Source organism: Triticum dicoccoides, chromosome 2A, assembly GCF_002162155.2.
Source record: "Triticum dicoccoides isolate Atlit2015 ecotype Zavitan chromosome 2A, WEW_v2.0, whole genome shotgun sequence".
NCBI classification, from domain to species: Eukaryota; Viridiplantae; Streptophyta; class Magnoliopsida; order Poales; family Poaceae; genus Triticum; species Triticum dicoccoides.
In genome coordinates, this window is record NC_041382.1 from 34,644,772 (window position 1) to 34,666,329 (window position 21,558).

General features: G+C 45.0%; 1 protein-coding gene across 1 annotated transcript; it reads right to left on the reverse strand.

The window, feature by feature from the left end:
- Nucleotides 1-2,120: 2,120 nt before the first annotated feature.
- Nucleotides 2,121-7,323, reverse strand: LOC119352972 (endo-1,4-beta-xylanase 5-like). Its single transcript, XM_037619557.1, has 6 exons — nt 7,114-7,323; nt 6,946-6,983; nt 6,693-6,843; nt 4,082-4,257; nt 3,734-3,982; nt 2,121-3,225 (listed from the first exon to the last, which is right to left on the reverse strand). The coding sequence occupies exons 1-6, from the start codon at nt 7,223-7,225 to the stop codon at nt 2,239-2,241; spliced, it is 1,713 nt and encodes a 570-aa protein (XP_037475454.1). The 5' UTR covers nt 7,226-7,323; the 3' UTR covers nt 2,121-2,238.
- Nucleotides 7,324-21,558: the final 14,235 nt, after the last annotated feature.

The window sequence follows — 21,558 nt, forward strand, 5'->3', positions numbered from 1 at the left end:
CTTGACAGGAGGAAAACTGATCCTTCTCCTTTGATAAGTCAACTAATTAATGCCACGAGCGCTATACGGAGTTAGTTGACTGTGTGTAATGTAGTTATGCTAAGTCAAAAACGCTCTTATATCATGGAACGAAGGGTGCACATTTTAAAATATTTTAATCTCCTTTTAACAAAAAAGAATACAACGTCAATTGAGAGATGTCTTAGCATAGACTTGTGCATGTCATCCTCGTCCCTGCTAACGGCCCCCAAAAATGCTAGACATACAGGGTCTTACATGCTCCTACAGGCTCCTTCCAAACCAACTAAACATTGCCCCTGCTGATTTTCAGATGGGTGGGGCCCCTCACTCCCCTTAATCCAATCATGATTTGCCAGGTGAAATCCACCCTGTAGAACCCTGTAACAGTCCGTCGGTGTAGCATTACTGAATGGCCCCTGTGTTATTGCAGACTTGTTGGCCGCGGCCTCGCCGTGCAGCCTCTGATTGTGTCCCTGACTGAGTCAGTACAATAGGAAAGAGCAGGAATAACAGGAGACTGATTCATTCTTCATCACTTTCCCGTCAAAACATTCCATGTTCCGGGTCCCGGCATTCTGCCACCCACTATAACTGTCGGGTAAACCAAGGAGGCCTATATTGTGCGTCCCGAAAAGACCAAAACCACATAACATACAGCTCGCGGCTTAACAGTGGAACAAGGACAAATGATGGGTATGGACTTTGTCCATCGTCCTGCTAACAGAATGATAACCTAATAATCACCCACCGATTTGTCCTAACAACATGATAAGCCAACAGTGCACTAGAGAGATGATGCTGGCTTTCCATGGATGCTGGAAGCATGCGTGTCTAGCAAATACGCAGAGAGGACTGGCAGGTGCTACACGATGACCATCTGAGTTTGAGCAGCCGTTTATATATAGAGAATACACGGGCCGGCAAGGTGTCAGTCAGTTAATCACTTTCAGTAAGCCCATCGATCGTCTCTCCTCTCTCTCTCTCTCCCCCTGCGTTGCTACTCTGCACGCGTACTACTGCATGTAGATATCACGCCGGAAGTAATTCCCTGGGAAATGCTGAGCTCTCCACGTGTGCATGTAATAGGCGTAAAATGATTGCCGAGTCAAACACTAACTTGCCTGTCATGCCAACGCCACTAACCGGCTATAGTAGTACTCTCTCCGTTCGAAATTATTTGTCTCAGAATTGGATGTATTTAGAACTAAAATACGTCTAGATACATCTATTTCTACGACAAGTAATTCCGAACGGAGGGAGTACTTAGTAACGTCGCAGCTCGCAAGTGTAAACCAATCATTAGTTTATCCATGAGCAACATAGCAACTAGTCAAACCCACAACTTAACTATGCAGGTGTAGCTTGGCTACTTGCCGGGCGGTCTTTGGTTACTCCCGTGGTCAAGTGTCAGTGCCGCCCTGCTGAATGCTGATGTTCATCTACCTAATTAACCGCTAGTCCTATGCACTAAGTAACCAATTATCACCCATGGTTAGAGTCGAATTGTCTCTGCTGCCTCGCTGGCTCGCCCTTTTGTTTCGTTGCTTTATAAATGCTGGATCGGTAGGCGCACCGACCGCACAGGCACACGGAGACGGGGACAAGGACGTGATCACGGGAGAACTGGCCACCCGGTTACATACACTTGCTACCCGCCGGCCGTTTGCCCGTGCTCTCAACATACCATCTCTTGCACCTAGCTAATTAAGCTGGTTATGGACTCTGCGGTGGTTGCCGTGGCGTCGCCTCTTCTTCCTCCTCGAACCAAGAAGGCGACGGCCCTCCTACTGCGTGCCCCGCTCGCTCCACATGCTTCCTCCGGTGAGTACTGCCCTCGGTCCTGCAAGCCTATATACTTAAGTCCAGGTCGAGCTCACATTGATGTTATTATTAGTTTCATCGACCGTGCAGCTGACAGGGTTTGCTACATCTACAAAGCTTTCATTGACTGAAGTACGGACGGCGGACTGAAAGTGGGCCGCAATTTAATTGCGTCAGCCGGGTTTTAAACTAAAGACCTATTGACTCTGATACCATATAGAACTGTACGCACCAGCTAGTTCACCCAAAAGGTCAAGCTGATGGAGAAAGATGGGCTGTGCATTTATATGTCAACACAATTGAATAAATCTGCGTGGCATCTGACCTGCTACAAATCCATCTCAAGTTCTAGTAAATACAAAAGCTCGATCAGTACGTATACATGCATGATATGGATCATGGCTGGAGACGGATGGTGATGTGCTTGGTGTCGTCGCTGCGGGCGAGCGAGAAGGTGCCCTCGGCGGAGGAGTTGAGGTAGGTGACGGACAGCTTGTACTCCCCGAGGAAGGCGCTGAAGTTGAACGAGCCGCGGTCGTTGGTGGCCCCGAGGACCTCCCTAGTCTGCCACTCCCCGAGCAGCCGGTCCACGACGTCCCCGGCAGGCAAGTTGGTGAAGTTGCCGTCGGTGAGGCACATCTGGTAGCAGGCGGCGCTGGCGTCCATGGCGGTCCAGAGCATGATCCCGTCCACGGACGGGTGCGCGAACCCCTCCCGCAGCACCTCCTCCAGGTACGCCGCCTGGGTCTTGGGGTCGAGGGCGTTGCTGATGTCGACCTCGGTGAGCCAGATGGGGAGGCGGAGGGTGCCGAGCTTGTCGAGCACGGCGCGGACGTAGGGGATGTTTGGCTTCGCGAAGTGCGCCTCGAGGCCGATGCCCTCGAAGGTGACGCCGGCGTCGGCGAGCTGGCGGAGGCGGGAGACGTAGGAGTCGGCGCTGGAGCTGAGGTCGTCGCAGACCTCGACGACGTTGAAGTCGTTGAGGAAGAGGGTGGCGAGCGGGTCGGCGCGCTTGGCGGTGCGGAAGAAGTCGGTGGTGGCGTTGCGGCCGAGGCGGGACTCGTAGAAGTCGAAGTGGAGCATCTCGTTGCTCACGTCCCAGTGCACGAAGTCGCCCTTGTAGCGGGAGAGGAGGCTCTCGATGCGGCCGGCCACGGCGGCGCGGAGCTGGTCGGCGGAGGTGAGGTTCTTGACCCACCATGGGGTGTACTTGGGGTCCTCCCAGAAGATGTTGTGCCCCCGCGCCACCGCGTCGCTGGACTGCACGAACTGCAGCAGCTGGTCGGCGAGCGCGTAGTCCTCCTTCCCCGGCGCCGGCTCCGTAGCGTACCACTTGAGCTCGTTCTCGAACACCGCCGCGTTGAACCTCTTCTTGAACCAGTCCTGCACCAATGCAAAGTTCTTCATCAGTTATTCCGACATTGATAACAAACACAGTGATCATGGCATGATCGACGACGTAGGAATCAAACACGGTGATCATGGCATGATTGACGACGTAGGAATAACTGATATGTATGGCTAGATCTTAGTCGATTGAGAGACTTAACCAAGTCTCAGTCAAGGAGCAATGCTACACGCACGGATTATTTTTACAGAGTATTATGGAGTGGATTACTTGGCTGATTTTGATTGGATGAAAATAAACTGACGGGCCCACCCCCACTGAAAATCAAGGGAGGGAGGGCGGGGGGGAGATTTGTTTGGAAACAGGCCTGTAATGCTCCGTAACAGTCCGTGCGTATAGGATTTTCGCTCAGTCAAGTCACAGAATATATAAAAAGGAAGAAAGAAAAAGTTTGATTTCTTTTACACAGATCTTTATGTAAGGTTTCATGAGTGAAACATCAACTGAGACTTGGTTAAGTACGAGATTTAGCAGTCCCGATACCTGATATGGCTTGTTGCCGAGTATGGTCTTGCTGATGGCGGAGCCGAAGGGGAAGTCCCTGCTCATCTGGTGCACGGCGACCTTGGCGCCGACGACGCGGGCGCCGCTGCTGTCCGACACGTGCACGTTCACGAACCGTTTTCGGATCAGCTGGATGCGGTCCTCCCGGTGCTGGCTCCATTGCTCGGGCGAGAACGGCTGCAGCGAGGCGCTTCTGATCGAGACCATGGACGCATTCGCGGTTGCTGCCTGCAGAGAATGAATCAACAGAGAAAATTGCATGAGCTGCCATTCGATCATATCTTTTTTATCTTAAGTTTACTGATGATTCGTTCAAGCGGGCCTCGCCTGGAAATAGAGAACAGACGTCTGTGACGGCGAGTTGAGGGTGAAGCCGCCCTTGAGGAAGGACCAGCAGTCGTTCCGCACCAGAGCCGTGCCCAGGCACTGTGATCCAGCGTTGTCCAGTGACATGATCTTGGCCTTCACGTGGATAGTTCCTGGCCCATTGAATTTCACCCAGCCTAGAAGATAGATCACTCGAGCATTTCAACACATTGACAAATCATGGTGAACAAATGAACTTATGACACCAAAATTGCTAAAAACATATGTGTAATTACGGAACTAGCAGGTGTTCTGCTTTTGCATTAGGAAGAGGGAATCGGGTTGAGTACCACAAAGACAACAAAGTTATCATTCAACGGGGACTCAAACGCTCATCAACTACATTTGCCAGAAATCAAAAAAGACTGCAGAAAGCTGGGTGGAGTGGTGCAAAAAAAAAACATGTTTAAGGCGAACATGCATACAAACATGGTTTTCACATTTGTGTGGTATAAACCGAATAAAAAAGATCATTGCTTTCTAAGTTTGAACAGGCGCGGCATAGATATGAAAATATAACGGTTTTGATAAAGCACATCTAGATGTGTCCTGAGTATTACACATCTAGATTTGACGCGAAGTTTCATGTGGGCACTTTTTTTTCTTTTTCTTTCCTTTTGTTCTGCGTTTATGAGTCACTTAGACTTGCAATAACTTGGGACAGACCCAAAATATAAATATAAAAGCATTGTTGACCATTAGATATATCTTAATAATGTGTTTATTTAATAGCTGTTGATATATTTTTTGAATATCTTTTGTCAAAGTTAGAAATATTTGACCTTTTTTAACTGAGTTTATGCGCTATCTATTCTGGGGAAGGAGGGAGTGTGCAGGTGCACACAGGTCTGTACTGTACCATCATGTCATGATACAGGTATAAATAGCTCATGATACAGGTGCACAAACTCCAGCTCACAGCCCAGTAGTACTAGTAGTAGTAAAAAAGGTTCGTGGTGGAAAGAGCATGAGCACGCATGCCTTTGCCCAATCTGGGGCGCCGTCCACCCACCCGAATCACCCAATGAGCTCACTTCCTCTCGCCACCGCCACCCTCTCCGCCAATACACGCACAAGCCTACAAAAGCTAGCGCTCGCCTCTCCCTCGCCTGCCGCTGGGTGCTCAGTGTGGATCTCACTCGATGCGTGGGCGTGGTCACACAAGCGCACGCGTCCGTCCGCTCCCTACCATCGGAATCGGAATGAGCATCGGAATGAATGAAGGAAAGGAAACGATCGATCGCTGGTCCATGCAGTGTCCACATGCAGAGCAGCGATGCGCACTGTGCGCCCATCCATCCATCCATCCACCCACCCACGGCCATAGGCGGCACGCGTGTGAGGACGGCGGCCGGCTGGTGCGCATACGACGTGCCTCATCTGCCCGGGCCGCCCGCCGCGCGCCCTCGTCGCCACCTATTGGTTTTGCCCCGAGCTTTCTTGTCTCGCGCGCCCACCCATACCTGTATCTGTATCTGTATCTGTATCTGTATCTGTATGCGCGCGCGGGAAGAATCTCCGTCGCCGTCGTCGCCCCCACCACGTACCGGTACCAGCACTCACTCGATCGGTCGTCGCTGGCTATGGCTCCTTGCCTCGCCCGTCTTTCTCCGCGCCCGCTACCTCCTGCCCGTTTCTGCTACGTAGCTGCTGGATCCAGCGAGAGCCTCCCTCCGTGATTGGTTTCATTCCCTTGGACTGTCCGCTTCTCAATCTTCCCGGTGTGTGTGTGGATGTATGTATGTATGTATGTGTTGCTAGTATTGGCGAAAACGAGGACAAGTTTGGGTGGGTTGGACCTCTGAGATCTGATGACCACCTGCAAGTTACTCCTACCTCTGAACTACAGTTCTGTAAAACCTGGACAGGTTTGGGTGGACTGGACCAATTGTGCAGACACTTGCTCTCTTTGGGTCCTCAGTTGTCTGTGTTACGTTAGTACATCTGAAATCTGACGCTCTCAACATGTAGGCATTCCCGCTCTGAGCTGCAGACCAGTTCAGTAAAAGCTTTATGAATCTTATTACTGACATTTGTACATAAACCCTCTTTTTCGTCTGAAATGAAAAAGCAGTGCTCCTGCCGGTTCCTCGAAAAAATATATCTTATTACTAACATAACTGTAGGATCAGGCAATGTCGTGCGCAAATTCTCAACTTCAAATGCTACATTAATTCTCGGGCTTCAAAAAATAAAATAAAATGAACGTCAAAAAAATACTACGTAGTACATACTCACTGAATTCGCGAAAGGGACAAACTGTTGGAGGAATACGAATAACTGACAGCGTTATAACTCTATAAAATGTCCAAACTCAGTTGGACTCTTCGTTATCAGTTTCACAAAGCGTGTTGGATTTCAAGTTGAAAAGTGCACGGATGTGCAAAAAGCCAAAAACTGCATGCACAATCGCACGCCATACCAACGGAGTAACACTCTGTTCTCCCAAGTACGTAAGTCGCAAATCTATTTTGAGATAGTTTTTTGAACTTTTGTATATGGTTTTCAAATGGCATTTCCAGATTTCCAAAAATTCACAGAGTGTTACTTTTATCAAGGAAAAAAAACTCACATGAGAAGCTGTAGGCCATGCCGGCGGACATGTTGTAGAGCACGAAGGACGGCGAGTAGTTGCCTTCGTCGGCCGTCCTGAAGTCCTTGATTTTCTTGGCCCACCGGAGGATGCCGCCGTTGTACAGTGCAGGCTCAGGGTGGCCTTTGCACTGCAAAGAAGAAAGAAGCAGCAGAAAAACGCAGTGAGATAGAGACGTACGGCGCGAAGCAGAGTTTTATTCAGAGAGATCGATGGAGACGGTGCAGCGTACTTCAGTGTAGGCTTTGTAGTCGTAGCGCACCCCGTCAGCTGCACGGAGGGCGAAATTAAGTGGCATCAAAATCAGTAAGGCGTCGGCCATGCTATACAAGGCAACGCCTGCAGCATTGATCGGTTGATAGATGCATGTGTGCAAGCTTGCAGGGAGGAGCGCACTCACCGGAGGAAGCATGTGGAGCGAGCGAGGCGGCGAGCAGCAGCAATGGCAGGAGGACCGCCGTGGGCTTCATGGCCCGGGGAGGAGGAAGAAGAGGTGCCGCCGCAGAGTCCATAACTACTAGCTAGGTGCAAGAGGTGGTATGTTGAGACTTGAGAGCACGGGCAAACGGCAGGTGGGTAGCAACGAGCAAGTGTAACAGGCCAGCTCTCCCGTGATCCCTTCCTTGTCCCGTGTGTGCGCCTGTGCGGTCGGTGCGCCTACCGATCCAGCATTTATACTGTAACGTGGATGATAGCTGGTTAATTAGCGCAACAATCTTACTAGTGATTAATTAGGTAGATGAACATGAGCACTGGAGTAACCAAAGACCGCCTGGCAAGTAGCCAAGCTACACCTGCACAAGTAGGCTGTGGGTTTGACTAGTTGCTATGTTGCTCGTGGATAAACTAATGGTTAGTTTACTCTTGTGAGCTGCGACGTTGCTAACTAAGTGCTGCTATGTTGCTCGTGGATAAACCAATGGATAGTGGCGTTGGCATGAGAGGCAAGTTAGTGTTTGACTCGGCAGTCATTAAGCTGATTACATTGCATGCACGTGGAGAGCTCAGCAGTGCCCAGGGAATTACTTTCGGCGTGATATCTACACATACAGTGGTACGCGTGCAGAGTAGCGACTAGCAACGCAGAGAGAGACGATGGACCGACTGACTGACACCTCGCCGGAGAGCACTAAATTATACTCAGACGGTCAGTGTATACCATCTGTCACTCATCTCTGGGCATGGACACGCATGCTTCCAGCATCCATGGAAAGCCAGCATCGATCGTCTCTGTACTGTTGGCCTATCATGTTGTTAGGACAAATCGGTGTGTGATTATTAGGCTATCATTCTGTTAGGACGGTCGACAAAGTCCATACCATCATTTGTCCTTGTTTACTGTTAAGCCGCGAGCTGTATGTTATGTGGTTTTCGCCTTTTGGGGACGCACAATATAGGCCCCCTTTGGTTTACCCGACATTTGTAGTGGGTGGCAGAAGGCCGGGACCCGGAACATGGAATGTTTTGACGGGAAAGTGATGAAGAATCGTGCTGAATCAGTCTCCCGTTATTGCTGCTCTATCCTACTGTACTGAGAGCATCTTCAGCCCGTTTCCCCCAGGGGCTAGAAAAAGCGTCGTTTGAGGGCGAACCGGCGGTAAATTTCGGCGTGGAGGCGACCGGGTTCCCAGCTGCCGCCCCAGATCGCCCCCGACACCCTTTTTTAGAAAACAAAATCGGTTAAATACGACATAAAATTCATCCAAACTCGATGATTTCATTGATATTTATAAAAAAACTAAACACATAAATTAAAACTAACTAAAAACTCAGCCAGGGACACAATCAGAGGCTGCACGGCGAGGCCGCGGCTGCAATAAGGAGGGGGGCCGTGTTAGCCGGCAAGCATGCATCCGGAAATTGCTAATGAAGCTCGAGCACAAGCTTTGGAAATTTCAAAAATTAACTGATTTTAGTATAAAGAAAATTACAAAAGCATGCACATAAAGGATGTTGGGGGATCTCCAACGCCAACCCTCAAGTCTCCCGCAACCGTTCGGACCATGCTATTCGGACGGCGGAAACCATCCAACGTGGGCAGGTGTCGATCCGTAGGCATTTGAAGAATTGTGCTGAATCAGTCTCCTATTATTCCTGCTCTTACCTACTGTACTGACTCACCCAGGGACACAATCAAAGGCTGCACGGCGAGGCCGCGGCTGCAGTAAGACCATTTACAGACCCCTCAAACATCCGCGGACATGCTCATCATGAACAGTGACTAGACACTCCTCAATTTAAAATAACTGCATCCGGATTCCTCATACTAGATTTTCAAATCCATACAAACGTAGGCAAATGAAAAAAATACTCTTTGTTGGAGATGTCGACTATCTTCGTGCCCGGCTCCGGGTACATGGGCGGCAGCTGCTGTTCCGGCTCCCGCCTACTCTGCTCCGGCCTCCTCATCTATCTACTAGTCGAGTTCGGCGAAGAGCGCATCTGTCGCCGCCTACTCCTGCCGGAGGAACTGCCGATTGGCCTCCACATAGCCTTCATCATGGATAGACTCCAGGATGGCCAGCTGCGGGCTCTGCCATCTCCGCGGCTTGTGCGACGGCGAACTCCGCCTACGCGTCCTTCATGTTGAACCCCGGGGCAGGCTGCTCCGCCTCGTCCTCCTCCGGATCTGTCACCTCCATCGGCTCCGGCAGCTGCTCTTCCTCGTTCTCCTCCGACTGCTGCTCCTCATCCTTCTCCGGCTCCGACGAGTCCGGAGGCAGGCCGACAGCGATGTGGGCGGAGCGCATAGCCTGGATCCCCTCCATGATCTGTCTCCGGTGCTCCAGCGTGAGCATAGCGTATGTGGCAATCTTTCGCTGGACCATGGCGATGCCGGAGAGCGGGGGAGAGGAGGCGGACGGGCTTGGATGGCGACACAGAGAGGGAGAAGGTGGATGGGCTAGGATTGGGGGAGGCTGGCCGGCTTAAAAAGCCGGGTTTGGCCTCGGGCGGCGAGCTGGAGCGGTGCCATGCGGCATTCACACCGCAGCGACGGAGGAGGCGTCCGTTGGACCACTGGGTTTACGTGCGATTCCATGAGACCCCATCGTCAGTCCTATGTGGCACCCCCTTTATTCGTCACATATTTAGACTGAATATGAGGGGTGCCGGTCAGCCCAGCACTATACAGTTCAGTTATGCAGAATTGCACAGAGCTGGTTAATGTTGACCTCACATTTTACATTCTATTCACATGTACTACAGTGATATATAGAGAGCAGAGGAAAGTGGCCAAGTAAATCAACTACAAGTTACTTGGATACGGTTCCTAACTCTTAAGCATCCTATCCTTTTTAAGCATTACAAGTCGCTCAACTACCGCCGCCATGTCGGGCCGATCTTCTACATCTTCTTTTAGGCACTCAATTGCCAGCTTGCCAATTTCTTCCAGGCAATAGATATCTTCTTCTTCAGCTGCGATCTCCTTGTCCAACATTGCGCTACCGCTCTTTTCTTTCTCACAAACTTTACGGAACTCCAAAATGAGGCTACAGTATTTGTCGTATACACTTCGCTTCCTGGTAATGAGTTCTAAGAGAACCGCCCCAAAGATGTAGACGTCGCTTTTTTCTGTCAGTTGCCCCGTTTTAAGGAACGTTGGGTCAACGTAAGCCATGTCCCCGGCTACAATCTTGCCGAAATAATATTCCTCTCTAAGCAGCTTCCATAACCCGAAATCCAAGATTTTTGGTACGAACTTGTCATCCAGAAGTATGTTTTCCGGTTTGATATCACCATGCCGTATGGCTTGATCTCCATAGGAGTGCATACATGTTAAGCCCCGTGCAGTTCCAATTGCAATATCCAGACGCAAGTCTAAGGGGAGCTTTTGGTTTCTGCTGTTGCCATGAAGGATGTCTTGAAGACTTCCTTTGCCAGCAAACTCATACACCAACATTCAGTGGCGAGTCCAATGGGCAGGCTTCAACAGGCTGAAGCCTGCCCTCGATAGAAAGCAATTTTTTTTTACTACTAGTATGCTTCGTTTCGGCCCGGACCAACTAGTCCCAGCGCCCAGCCCATCAACTCCCAGCTCCCAGCCAGACGTGTTTCTCGTTCTCGTTCGAGCCAGCAGAGAGCAGAGAAGCGCCGCCCCCAATCCTAACCCTAGGCAGCAAGCCCCTCCGCCGCCCCCCCGGTCCCCCCGACTAGACCTCGTACAGGCGCTCGACGGCGGCACGGCCACCTCGTCCAGGCAGTCCACAAAGTGCGCGCGTCGACGACAGGCTGCAGGACTCGCGCGGCATCAGTGGCGAATCCAGAAAGAAAATGGAGGGTGGGCTCAAAGTTAACAGAGAAAAAAAACGAAACGTCCGTTTGAAGAAAAACAACATCATCTCCTAGTCCATTTGTCCAAATGTGATCAAACTTTCCCAGAATACTACTGGAGGCATGTGGTATTTACTGGATTTTTTCTGAAATGTTTGAAACATATTAAATTTGAACTAAATTCTGAATCTGCTTAGCTAAATAGCCATTATTTTCTAGGCCATTTGTGCAAATGTGCTCAAGCTTTCCAGGAATACTACTGGAAACATGTACTATTTATTGGATTTTTTGAAAGGTTTTAACAATTGAATTTTAAACTAATATTGGTATTGCGAAGACAATATCTGCCAAACCAGTGCTCAAAAAGACATGAAAATTTTCAAGAGCAATAGTAATAACATGTTTAACCATACTAGAAATGTTAATACAATTCATACACAAGGTATCAAAGTACAAGAGAAGTAACAACAAAAGGACAATGAAATGTTGCTCTTACTAACTAGTACTGTAGTTATAGAACACCTTCACACCAAAATATAGAAATGTATGCGTAAGGCACCTCCTGCAAGCCATCTGTTCACATTAGTACACTTGTTAGTGATATAACAATAAGTCATGAACGAATAAGTATTGAAACTAGTAACAGTGGCATCAATACCTCTAAGAAATCACATGAAACTCATGAGGCAAATGTCCTTTCCGATCCCTCATTTTCTGGAATTGTATCATGATTTGGTCATCAGGAATGCTTCTAAATATCTCTTTCTCGCAGTAGCACACCATCAAATCATTTAGCCAATCATCTGATAGTTTGTTGCGCAAATCTGTCTTGATTATCTTCATTGCTGAAAATATTCTCTCAACGGATGAAGTGGCCACAGGAAGAATAAGTGTCAACTCAATGAGGCGATATACCAACTGGAAAGATGTGTGTTTCATTGTTTCAACCATCAACCGAGCAAGTGTGGACACATCCCGACATCCATTAAACTCCTCACTTCTCCTAATGTTCATAAGAAATCTTGGGAGGTCTACTCCTAGCATTAACCGATCAGCTTCTGTGAAGTCCTCATCATAAATTTCAGCAAGCCGAATAAGTTTGTCAACGTTAAACTTTGAGAAGTTGTTTGCTGGATTAAGACAAGACATACAATCCAATAACTCGGTGGAAACTTCATTGAATCGGTGATTCATCTCAGTGATAGTTGCATCAATGGCAACATTGAATGTGCTAACCTTGTAATAATGAAGTCGAGTCACCTTATTCTTAGTGCGAACAGATTGACCCATAGCTCCAACAAGATCATCCATGTTTGGCACATCAATACCATGTGTTTCACAAAAGTTCTTGGCTTGGCAGAATAAAGACTCCCACCCATTGTCCCTCATGATCTGCAAGATTTCTTTCACATCCAAGATCAAACGCATGGCTTCAACAATGTTTTGATTCTTTCTTTGCAAAGCTTGGGATAGATGATTTGTGTTGCTCAACAAGTTTATTAAGAACAACATGATGAACACAAATTCAAAGCATTCCATGTTTTTAAGCAAACCTCTAGCTCCACCTTGACATGTGTGTTCTCGGGCATCAACCACAATAATTCCTAGCACCTCCACCACAGCATTCCACATTGTGAATATACGAAGCAAAGTTTTGAGATGTGAGCCCCAACGAGTATCTCCTGGCCTTGTTATGTTAGATTCTTGATGCAGCCCGGTTCCGGCTGTGATCTTTCCATTCTCCATCAAATCTAACAACTCATCTTGATGTTTGGCAAGTAATGCATCCTTCCTTTTGCAAGATGAACACACTTGAGTAACTATCAACGGAATATAGTTGAAGAAATCAGCAATAGCAGGACTACATTGAGCCACATTGACAACCACCAACTGTAACTGGTGAGCAAAGCAATGAACGTAAAATGCATACGGAGCTTCATCTCTAACCAGTTTTTGCAAACCGTTGAATTCCCCTCTCATATTGGAAGCACCATCATAACCCTGACCACGTAGCCTAGAAGTTGACAAACCATGATATTCCAACACATCAACCAAAGCTTTTTTAATTCCAGCAGATGTACAATCTGTGATGTGCTTAATTGCAAGGAATCGCTCTTGAAGCACTCCATGATCATCTAGAAATCTACATGCATCAGGAAATCAGATTAGTAAACATTAGTAGAACAATTTAAAAAAAACAATAGAATATGGCATGTGTTACCTGACAATCACCGCCATTTGCTCCTTTATTGAGCAATCTCTAGCTTCATCAATAAGTATTGAGAAATTCTTATCTCCAATGTCATTCTTAATAACTTTGGTTACCTCCATTGCACAAGCTGTACCAAGGTCCTTCTGGATGTCGGAACAAATCATTTGTGCGTTTCCTGGCACCTTATCAAATGCCTCCTTCACATCTTCTTTCTTGTCCTTATACCAGTCCAATAACTCTCTGAAATTGCCCTTGTTGATGGAAGTGGAGGATTCATCATGCCCACGAAAAGCTTCACCTTGTGCTATGAGATACCTTGCACAATCCAATGATGCAGTTAGGCGGATTTTATAAGATATCTCAGACTCCTTGCTGTACACACGGAATTGGGTAGCCACACTTGCTCTCTGATTGTTGAAATCATCACAATCTCCCTTAGCAATGTTGTGGTAACTAGATGGACCACCAACATGCTTCCTGAAATTACTTAGGGCTGTTTTCCAACGAGTGTAACCATCTTTTGTGAAAACATCATTTCCAAATCTAATGGCTTGTGATGGTTTCTTGAAAATAAAGCAATGGAAGCAAAAAGCGGCCTCCTTTTCCACACTATATTCCAACCAATCATACGTATCAAACCACGCAGGTTGAAAGGATCTCCAAATTTTACCATCCTTTGTCTTTTCAAAATTATGCCCAATAGCTTTGTTTCTCCCTTTCAACAAATAAGCTCGTCTCACATCACTTCTAATTTCAGGAGCATAATCTTCTATTGGTATTCGAAGTCCTGGATCCGAAATAATTTGACTTGGATGAAATTCTGGTATAGGTTGCCTTGGTTGGTTTGTACTCTCATCAATTGTGGTATAATTCATCTCAACATTTGGGGATTCATTTGAGCGTTCAGGAGGAGGGATTGTGCCCTCAACAATTAAGGGGAGGGGATTTGCAGTCACATTAGTTGGTTCAAGTTCAGGTTCGACATCGGTAGGGGGAGGAGCAGGCCTTTGGGGAGGGGTAATTGAACTGCTTGCATAAAAACTATGCATACTCATAGTTTTTCTCTTCATTTTTAAATTTGCAAATAAATTGTAATTGACCTAAATCAACTAATAGCGCATGAACTAGCAAACAAACTGTAATTGATATGAGCCAAATTAAAGAAAGGAATGGAATTATGGAACTTGGAAGCAAACTGGGAATTATACCTTAGCCAGTATTGGATGCGCTCAGCTTGGAATGGGGCGTGGCAGTGTGCGGCTATGCGAGCCGAATGCTCGCTCTGGCCAGCCGGCGGCTCCACTTCTCTGGCCAACGACGAGTTGGCGGCTGCACTCAGGGTCAGGCCGTCAGGGGCCTTTGATGCCGCGCAGTGGCGAGTCCAATGGGCAGGCTTCAACAGGCTGAAGCCTGCCCTTGATAGAAAGCGATTTTTTTACTACTAGTATGCTTCGTTTCGGCCCGGACCAACTAGTCCCAGCGCCCAGGACCAACTGGTGGTTGTCAATGTGGCTCAATGTAGTCCTGCTATTGCTGATTTCTTCAACTATATTCCGTTGATAGTTACTCAAGTGTGTTCATCTTGCAAAAGGAAGGATGCATTACTTGCCAAACATCAAGATGAGTTGTTAGATTTGATGGAGAATGGAAAGATCACAGCCGGAACCGGGCTGCATCAAGAATCTAACATAACAAGGCCAGGAGATACTCGTTGGGGCTCACATCTCAAACTTTGCTTCGTATATTCACAATGTGGAATGCTGTGGTGGAGGTGCTAGGAATTGTTGTGGTTGATGCCCGAGAACACACATGTCAAGGTGGAGCTAGAGGTTTGCTTAAAAACATGGAATGCTTTGAATTTGTGTTCATCATGTTGTTCTTAATAAACTTGTTGAGCAACACAAATCATCTATCCCAAGCTTTGCAAAGAAAGAATCAAAACATTGTTAAAGCCATGCGTTTGATCTTGGATGTGAAAGAAAGCTTGCAGAGCATGAGGGACAATGGGTGGGAGTCTTTATTCTGCCAAGCCAAGAACTTTTGTGAAACACATGGTATTGATGTGCCAAACATGGATGATCTTGTTGGAGCTATGGGTCAATCTGTTCGCACTAAGAATAAGGTGACTCGACTTCATTATTACAAGGTTAGCATATTCAATGTTGCCATTGATGCAACTATCACTGAGATGAATCATCGATTCAATGAAGTTTCCACCGAGTTATTGGATTGTATGTCTTGTCTTAATCCAGCAAACAACTTCTCAAAGTTTAACGTTGACAAACTTATTCGGCTTGCTGAAATTTATGATGAGGACTTCACAGAAGCTGATCGGTTAATGCTAGGAGTAGACCTCCCAAGATTTCTTATGAACATTAGGAGAAGTGAGGAGTTTAATGGATGTCGGGATGTGTCCACACTTGCTCGGTTGATGGTTGAAACAATGAAACACACATCTTTCCAGTTGGTATATTGCCTCATTGAGTTGACACTTATTCTTCCTGTGGCCACTTCATCCGTTGAGAGAATATTTTCAGCAATGAAGATAATCAAGACAGATTTGCGCAACAAACTATCAGATGATTGGCTAAATGATTTGATGGTGTGCTACTGCGAGAAAGAGATATTTAGAAGCATTCCTGATGACCAAATCATGATACAATTCCAGAAAATGAGGGATCGGAAAGGACATTTGCCTCATGAGTTTCATGTGATTTCTTAGAGGTATTGATGCCACTGTTACTAGTTTCAATACTTATTCGTTCATGACTTATTGTTATATCACTAACAAGTGTACTAGTGTGAACAGATGGCTTGCAGGAGGTGCCTTACGCATACATTTCTATATTTTGGTGTGAAGGTGTTCTATAACTACAGTACTAGTTAGTAAGAGCAACATTTCATTGTCCTTTTGTTGTTACTTCTCTTGTACTTTGATACCTTGTGTATGAATTGTATTAACATTTCTAGTATGGTTAAACATGTTATTACTATTGCTCTTGAAAATTTTCATGTCTTTTTGAGCACTGGTTTGGCAGATATTGTCTTCGCAATACCAATATTAGTTTAAAATTCAATTGTTAAAACCTTTCAAAAAAATCCAGTAAATAGTACATGTTTCCAGTAGTATTCCTGGAAAGCTTGAGCACATTTGCACAAATGGCCTAGAAAATAATGGCTATTTAGCTAAGCAGATTCAGAATTTAGTTCAAATTTAATATGTTTCAAACATTCCAGAAAAAATCCAGTAAATACCACATGCCTCCAGTAGTATTCTGGGAAAGTTTGATCACATTTGGACAAATGGACTAGGAGATGATGTTGTTTTTCTTCAAACGGATGTTTCGTTTTTTTTCTCTGTTAACTTTGAGCCCACCCTCCATTTTCTTTCTGGATTCGCCACTGCCAACATTGGAACATCCACCTCCAGGCAGCAACCGACGAGCTTGAGAATATTCACGTGCATCATATGTGTCTGGATCTCTATTTGCTCGATAAACTGCTCCTTTAAAGCTTCAGTTACCTTGACAGAGGACATAACTGCCACTGCGGTGTTGTCAGGAAGGGTTCCTTTGAAGACTCTACCAAAGCTTCCGATTAAAAGAAACTCTGAGTAGCTGTTGGTGATTTTTCTTAGTTCACTTTTTGTGAAAATGTATAGTCCCTTGACATTCTGCAGTACTGGACCTCCATTCCTTTTGACATTTGTGTGTGCATTCCTACTGAAGATGCCCAAACTGTTCAAGTTGAAGAACACGGCAGAGTTAGAGCTGGAAATCCTTTCGCTCTGTGTTGTGTTGTTGTCTTGTTTTCCCCACAATGTCCAGTGACCTGCAGTTTTTTCTTGACCCTGCTGGCAACGAGCTTTTATTAGCATCCGAAGACGTTCTGCAACATCTTCCATTTGAGGGCGTTTGCTCATCTCCATTCTGAGGCACTCAGCTGCTAGATTTACAATCTTGTCAAGAACCTTAATGTTGCTCGACTGTGCTATATCAGCATCGAACATCTCTCTTGCCTTCTTTCCTTTTTGAACAGCTTGGGAGAAAGTTCCTATGAGGCCCATGCTCCCGTTTTCATATGCCTTTTTTCTGGTGACTAGTTCTACTAAAACGACCCCAAAACTGTAAACATCACTCTTCGGATTGATGCACCCATTATGAGCATACAACGGATCTATGTAACCTATTCTGCCTATTATATTCAGTGTGTATTGAGTGCTGTCCTTGGAAAACATTCTGGATATCCCGAAGTCAAATAATTTCGCACCAAAGTTATCATCTAAAAAGATGTTACCAGGGGCGATATCACCGTGAATGGTTGGTGGACACATGGAAGAATGCATGTAGCTTAATGCCTCTGCACTGTCTAGAGCAATACCCAACCTTTGATCTAAAGAAATGGGATAGTCTTTCCAATCAAGAACTTCTCTGAGGCTTCCTCCAGAGATGTACTCGGTGATCATCATTAAAGCGTTTTCCTCTGAACAGTAGCCCAAGAGCCTAACAACGTTCTTGTGGTTGATTTGGCAATGTATGATTATTTCCTTAGCAAAATGTTCTTTCATATCTGGGAGTAGAATCTTGACTGCAACGGAACTACCATCTTCAAGAACACCACGGTAAACTTCTGCGAAGCCACTTTTGCCAATGAGAGTGCTATAGTTGTCAGTGATCCTTCTAATCTCAGCCTCTGTGAACTTGTTTAGACCATCAATGTTGAATGATCTCCAGTTTACCTTTTCATCCTCTTGGATAAGGTCTGCAGGCTTAACCTTCTTGTGACTCTAACAAAGAAGATTATACTGTTATATTATAGGGAGATCAAGAAAAGTGAAAGAAAAGTTTAATTTACAAAAGGTCTCCAACACGATGTTATCTGTTGCACGTGACGTCTAATAAGTAAACTTCTTTCTTGAGACCGTTCAGTAAACTAACCTGCTCAACTGATGAACTGCTGATACCAATTTTGTCTGAATAGTCCACAATTCCTGTTTTACCAAGCCTGTCGATTATGTCCCCTGTATTTGGTCTCTTCTTCGGGTCCAAGTCCAAACATTCTGTCCCTATTTTAGTGCATACCCTTACTTGTTCCAACTGTGTATCTCCCTCTAATGCCTCCAGTCGATCCATCCAACTTGCAACTACTTGATTCATCCAACTTGCAACTACCTACACAGTTGCAATCATGAGTTAATTAGTATTTAATAACTAACACCATGCCCCATACAATAGCATGGGGAACAACTTTTTTGGGTTTCACGTACATACTCCCTCCGTCCGGTAAAAAGTGTATGTTTGGCTTTAAAATTTGTTCACAAAAGAGTGTACATGTATCTTCCCAATGCACATTAAAATAGAAAAGAATATTTCTCTCTCATCACACGGTAATCTAGACCAATAACATTCTACACATGGTTTCCTTAATTTTTACATGCACTTAGGTCATTGGGGGTAGGATAATTAAAGAGGAGAGAGATGGTGGCTTGCACCTTTTCAATGTTTTTTTTACTCCAATCGATAATTTGTCCTAACATTTCTAAATGTACACTTTTCACCGGACGGAGGGAGTATGTATTTACATATTGTTTGCAAGAAGGCCATATTAGTAGCCAAATGAGTCAAATGTATGTAATTTGAGATCGCAACACATAATTAAGGGTCAGATCAAAAGCGATACAATTAATGTTTTGTTAGTTACAAATAATTAATTATCTCAGTTTTGGTCTTACATACCTATACAACATCAACGCTCCAACTTTCAGCTGGGTTATTTTTTCAATTATTTGTGATGAAAAAGGGGTCATCTGTGATGTTGCCGGACAAAATTATATGATGAATATTTCGTGTCATGGTAGATGAAACTATGATAAGGGGAAAATTTCTCGATGTACTTTTGCGAGTCATGTTACATGAAGAAAATTTTGATGCAAAAAATTTCGTCACAAAATATATCTAGTGATGCGAAGACTTTTTTCGTGATGATTCACTATGCATAGTTTCTTGTAGTGGGTGACTAGAAAACGAGATTAATTTACTTCCACCAGAAAATATGCATACCTATAGTGCTATAAGATGGAGTCCTAGACTAGGGGGCACTCATCAGGTCGTCTCCCGACCAGGTGGGTCTAGCCGAGGACCCCATGGCGGTTCACTAATGGCCACTTCGGGCAGCCCATGATGCATAGAAGGAAGATTCCACAAAACTTGATGCACAAGAAGAGGACTCTTCTAAACCCTAGACCTTCAGTGCATTATATAGACTGAGGCCAGGCAAGTCAGTAGAGGATTACAACATAGATCAACAATCTCACGGTAGATACATGTACTCTGTACTATACCTCATATCTATACAATCAAAAACATGACGTAGGGTATATCATCTCTTCGAGAGAGTCTGAATCTGGGTAAAATCCTGTGTCCATGTTACCATCGCTCTAAGATGCCTAGCTTAGGACCCCTACCTCGAGATATGCCGGATTTAGCACCGATACTATAGTACTTATAAGAAGAACGATTTTTGTGAAAACCAACTAATGTTAATCGTCCAGAATATCAAATCCGATGGGGGCACGAAAGAAAACCTGGAACCTTAGCTTCTAATGACTTCACTAAAGGGTTAATCACATACTTTTTATCCTATTTATGTATTCTAAGAAAAATGTCGTGTTAGTTTATTTATTTAGCAAGGTGGAGTTAATATTGTGAATGTGCTAAGTTCATAATAAACCAAATAAAATGCAAGGATAATTTTTGAATTGGTGAAAGTACATTTTGGGTGGAGTAGTCAATATATTAAAACTGTGCATCACATGTATAGTTGTATACGTTTGGTAGTAGTAGGAAATCAAAATCACATAGCTTGGTAACAATGAATATGAGTATTTAAAGTAAAATGTCAAAATGTTGTTATCTCAAGCATCTTAAGAATGTACATTTTCAAGGAAGTGTACACGTGCAATACACAATCCAAGAGAATGTACCAACATATTTAAAAGATCACATGTAAATTGAATTTAACTTCGTAAAAGGTGTTTCTTCTCTCACTAACCACACAAATGATTTTACAAGCATGAGATTAAGATATAATTATAGCAAACTTAAATCGTGAGTGGTTGCTGAAAGTATGTATCGATGGGTCGGATCAAAATGCCCTACCACCTTGTATTTGTATTAGTGGTAATGGAGGAGAGATATTTGCTAAACTATAGTGTAAAACATTGATTTAACAATATTTCCTTCGACTAACTTGGAGCATGGCATAACTTGTTGTTACCTTCTCATCTTCGGGATAACTCTTCTCTCCTATCAGTATCTCCATCATTATGACGCCTAGGCTAAATATATCTAACTTGTATGTGATTTGTCCTCTCAGGAGTTCCGGAGCAAAATATCCTCTGTTGCAAGATTTATGAAGTCTGATTGATGAATGTGCAAATAAATTGTATAATAATTTTTGCCACCAATGAGAACAATAACTTTTAAGAGGATTGCTTACCGTGATAGAAATATTTGTTCACTGAATGCACTTGTTTGCCCTTCCTCGAAACACCGTGATAGACCAAAATCAGTAATTTTAGGTACCATGTGATCATCTAAAAGTATATTAGCGGGCTTGAGGTCCAAATGAAGAATGCACTTCTGATGAAGATAATGTAGCCCCTCACATATTCCCCTGATTATTCGATAGTGTTTTCTCCATTCAAGTCCAGTAGATACATCTGAAGAGGAGGTAGCAGATTTTTAAAATAGTCATATTTAATTTTTATTGATATTGATATCGTAATGTAAATCTAGGAATGCAAAGTACATAACATGCTAAGTAGTCAAATAACCTACAATAGAGTAAATAAACGTTGATAGAAATACAGGTTGAGCATCGATCCTACCGGTAATATGCTTATCAAGACTCCCGTTGGGCACATGCTCAGAGCAAAGCAGCCAGTTTCGTCGATCTGACATGACAAGCTTTCCCTCGTAGTCTTCCATTTCCCCTTGTGTCTCAGCGCAATACCCCAAGAAACGTACTATGTTCTCATGCTTAGCCTTCATCAAGCATTTAACCTCTTGGTGGAATTTATTCTCGCGGATATTAAACTGCGTGTGAACAGCATGCACCATGTAATTGTACTTTGTCATTCCGATGACCAAACACCCTTAAATGGCAGTATTGCTCTGCTTGAAGACTGAAAGTTTCAGTCCAACTTCACTAGTTATTGTATTTCAGCAAAAATGGCAGACTTACAAATCTGCGGCGCCGAGATGAATGAGCCGGACAGTTTACCGTTGACCAAGAGACTAGCTGATTACCGTGGGCTAAGAACACCGGCAGATCAGATCTAGCGCATCCCGCGCAACAGAG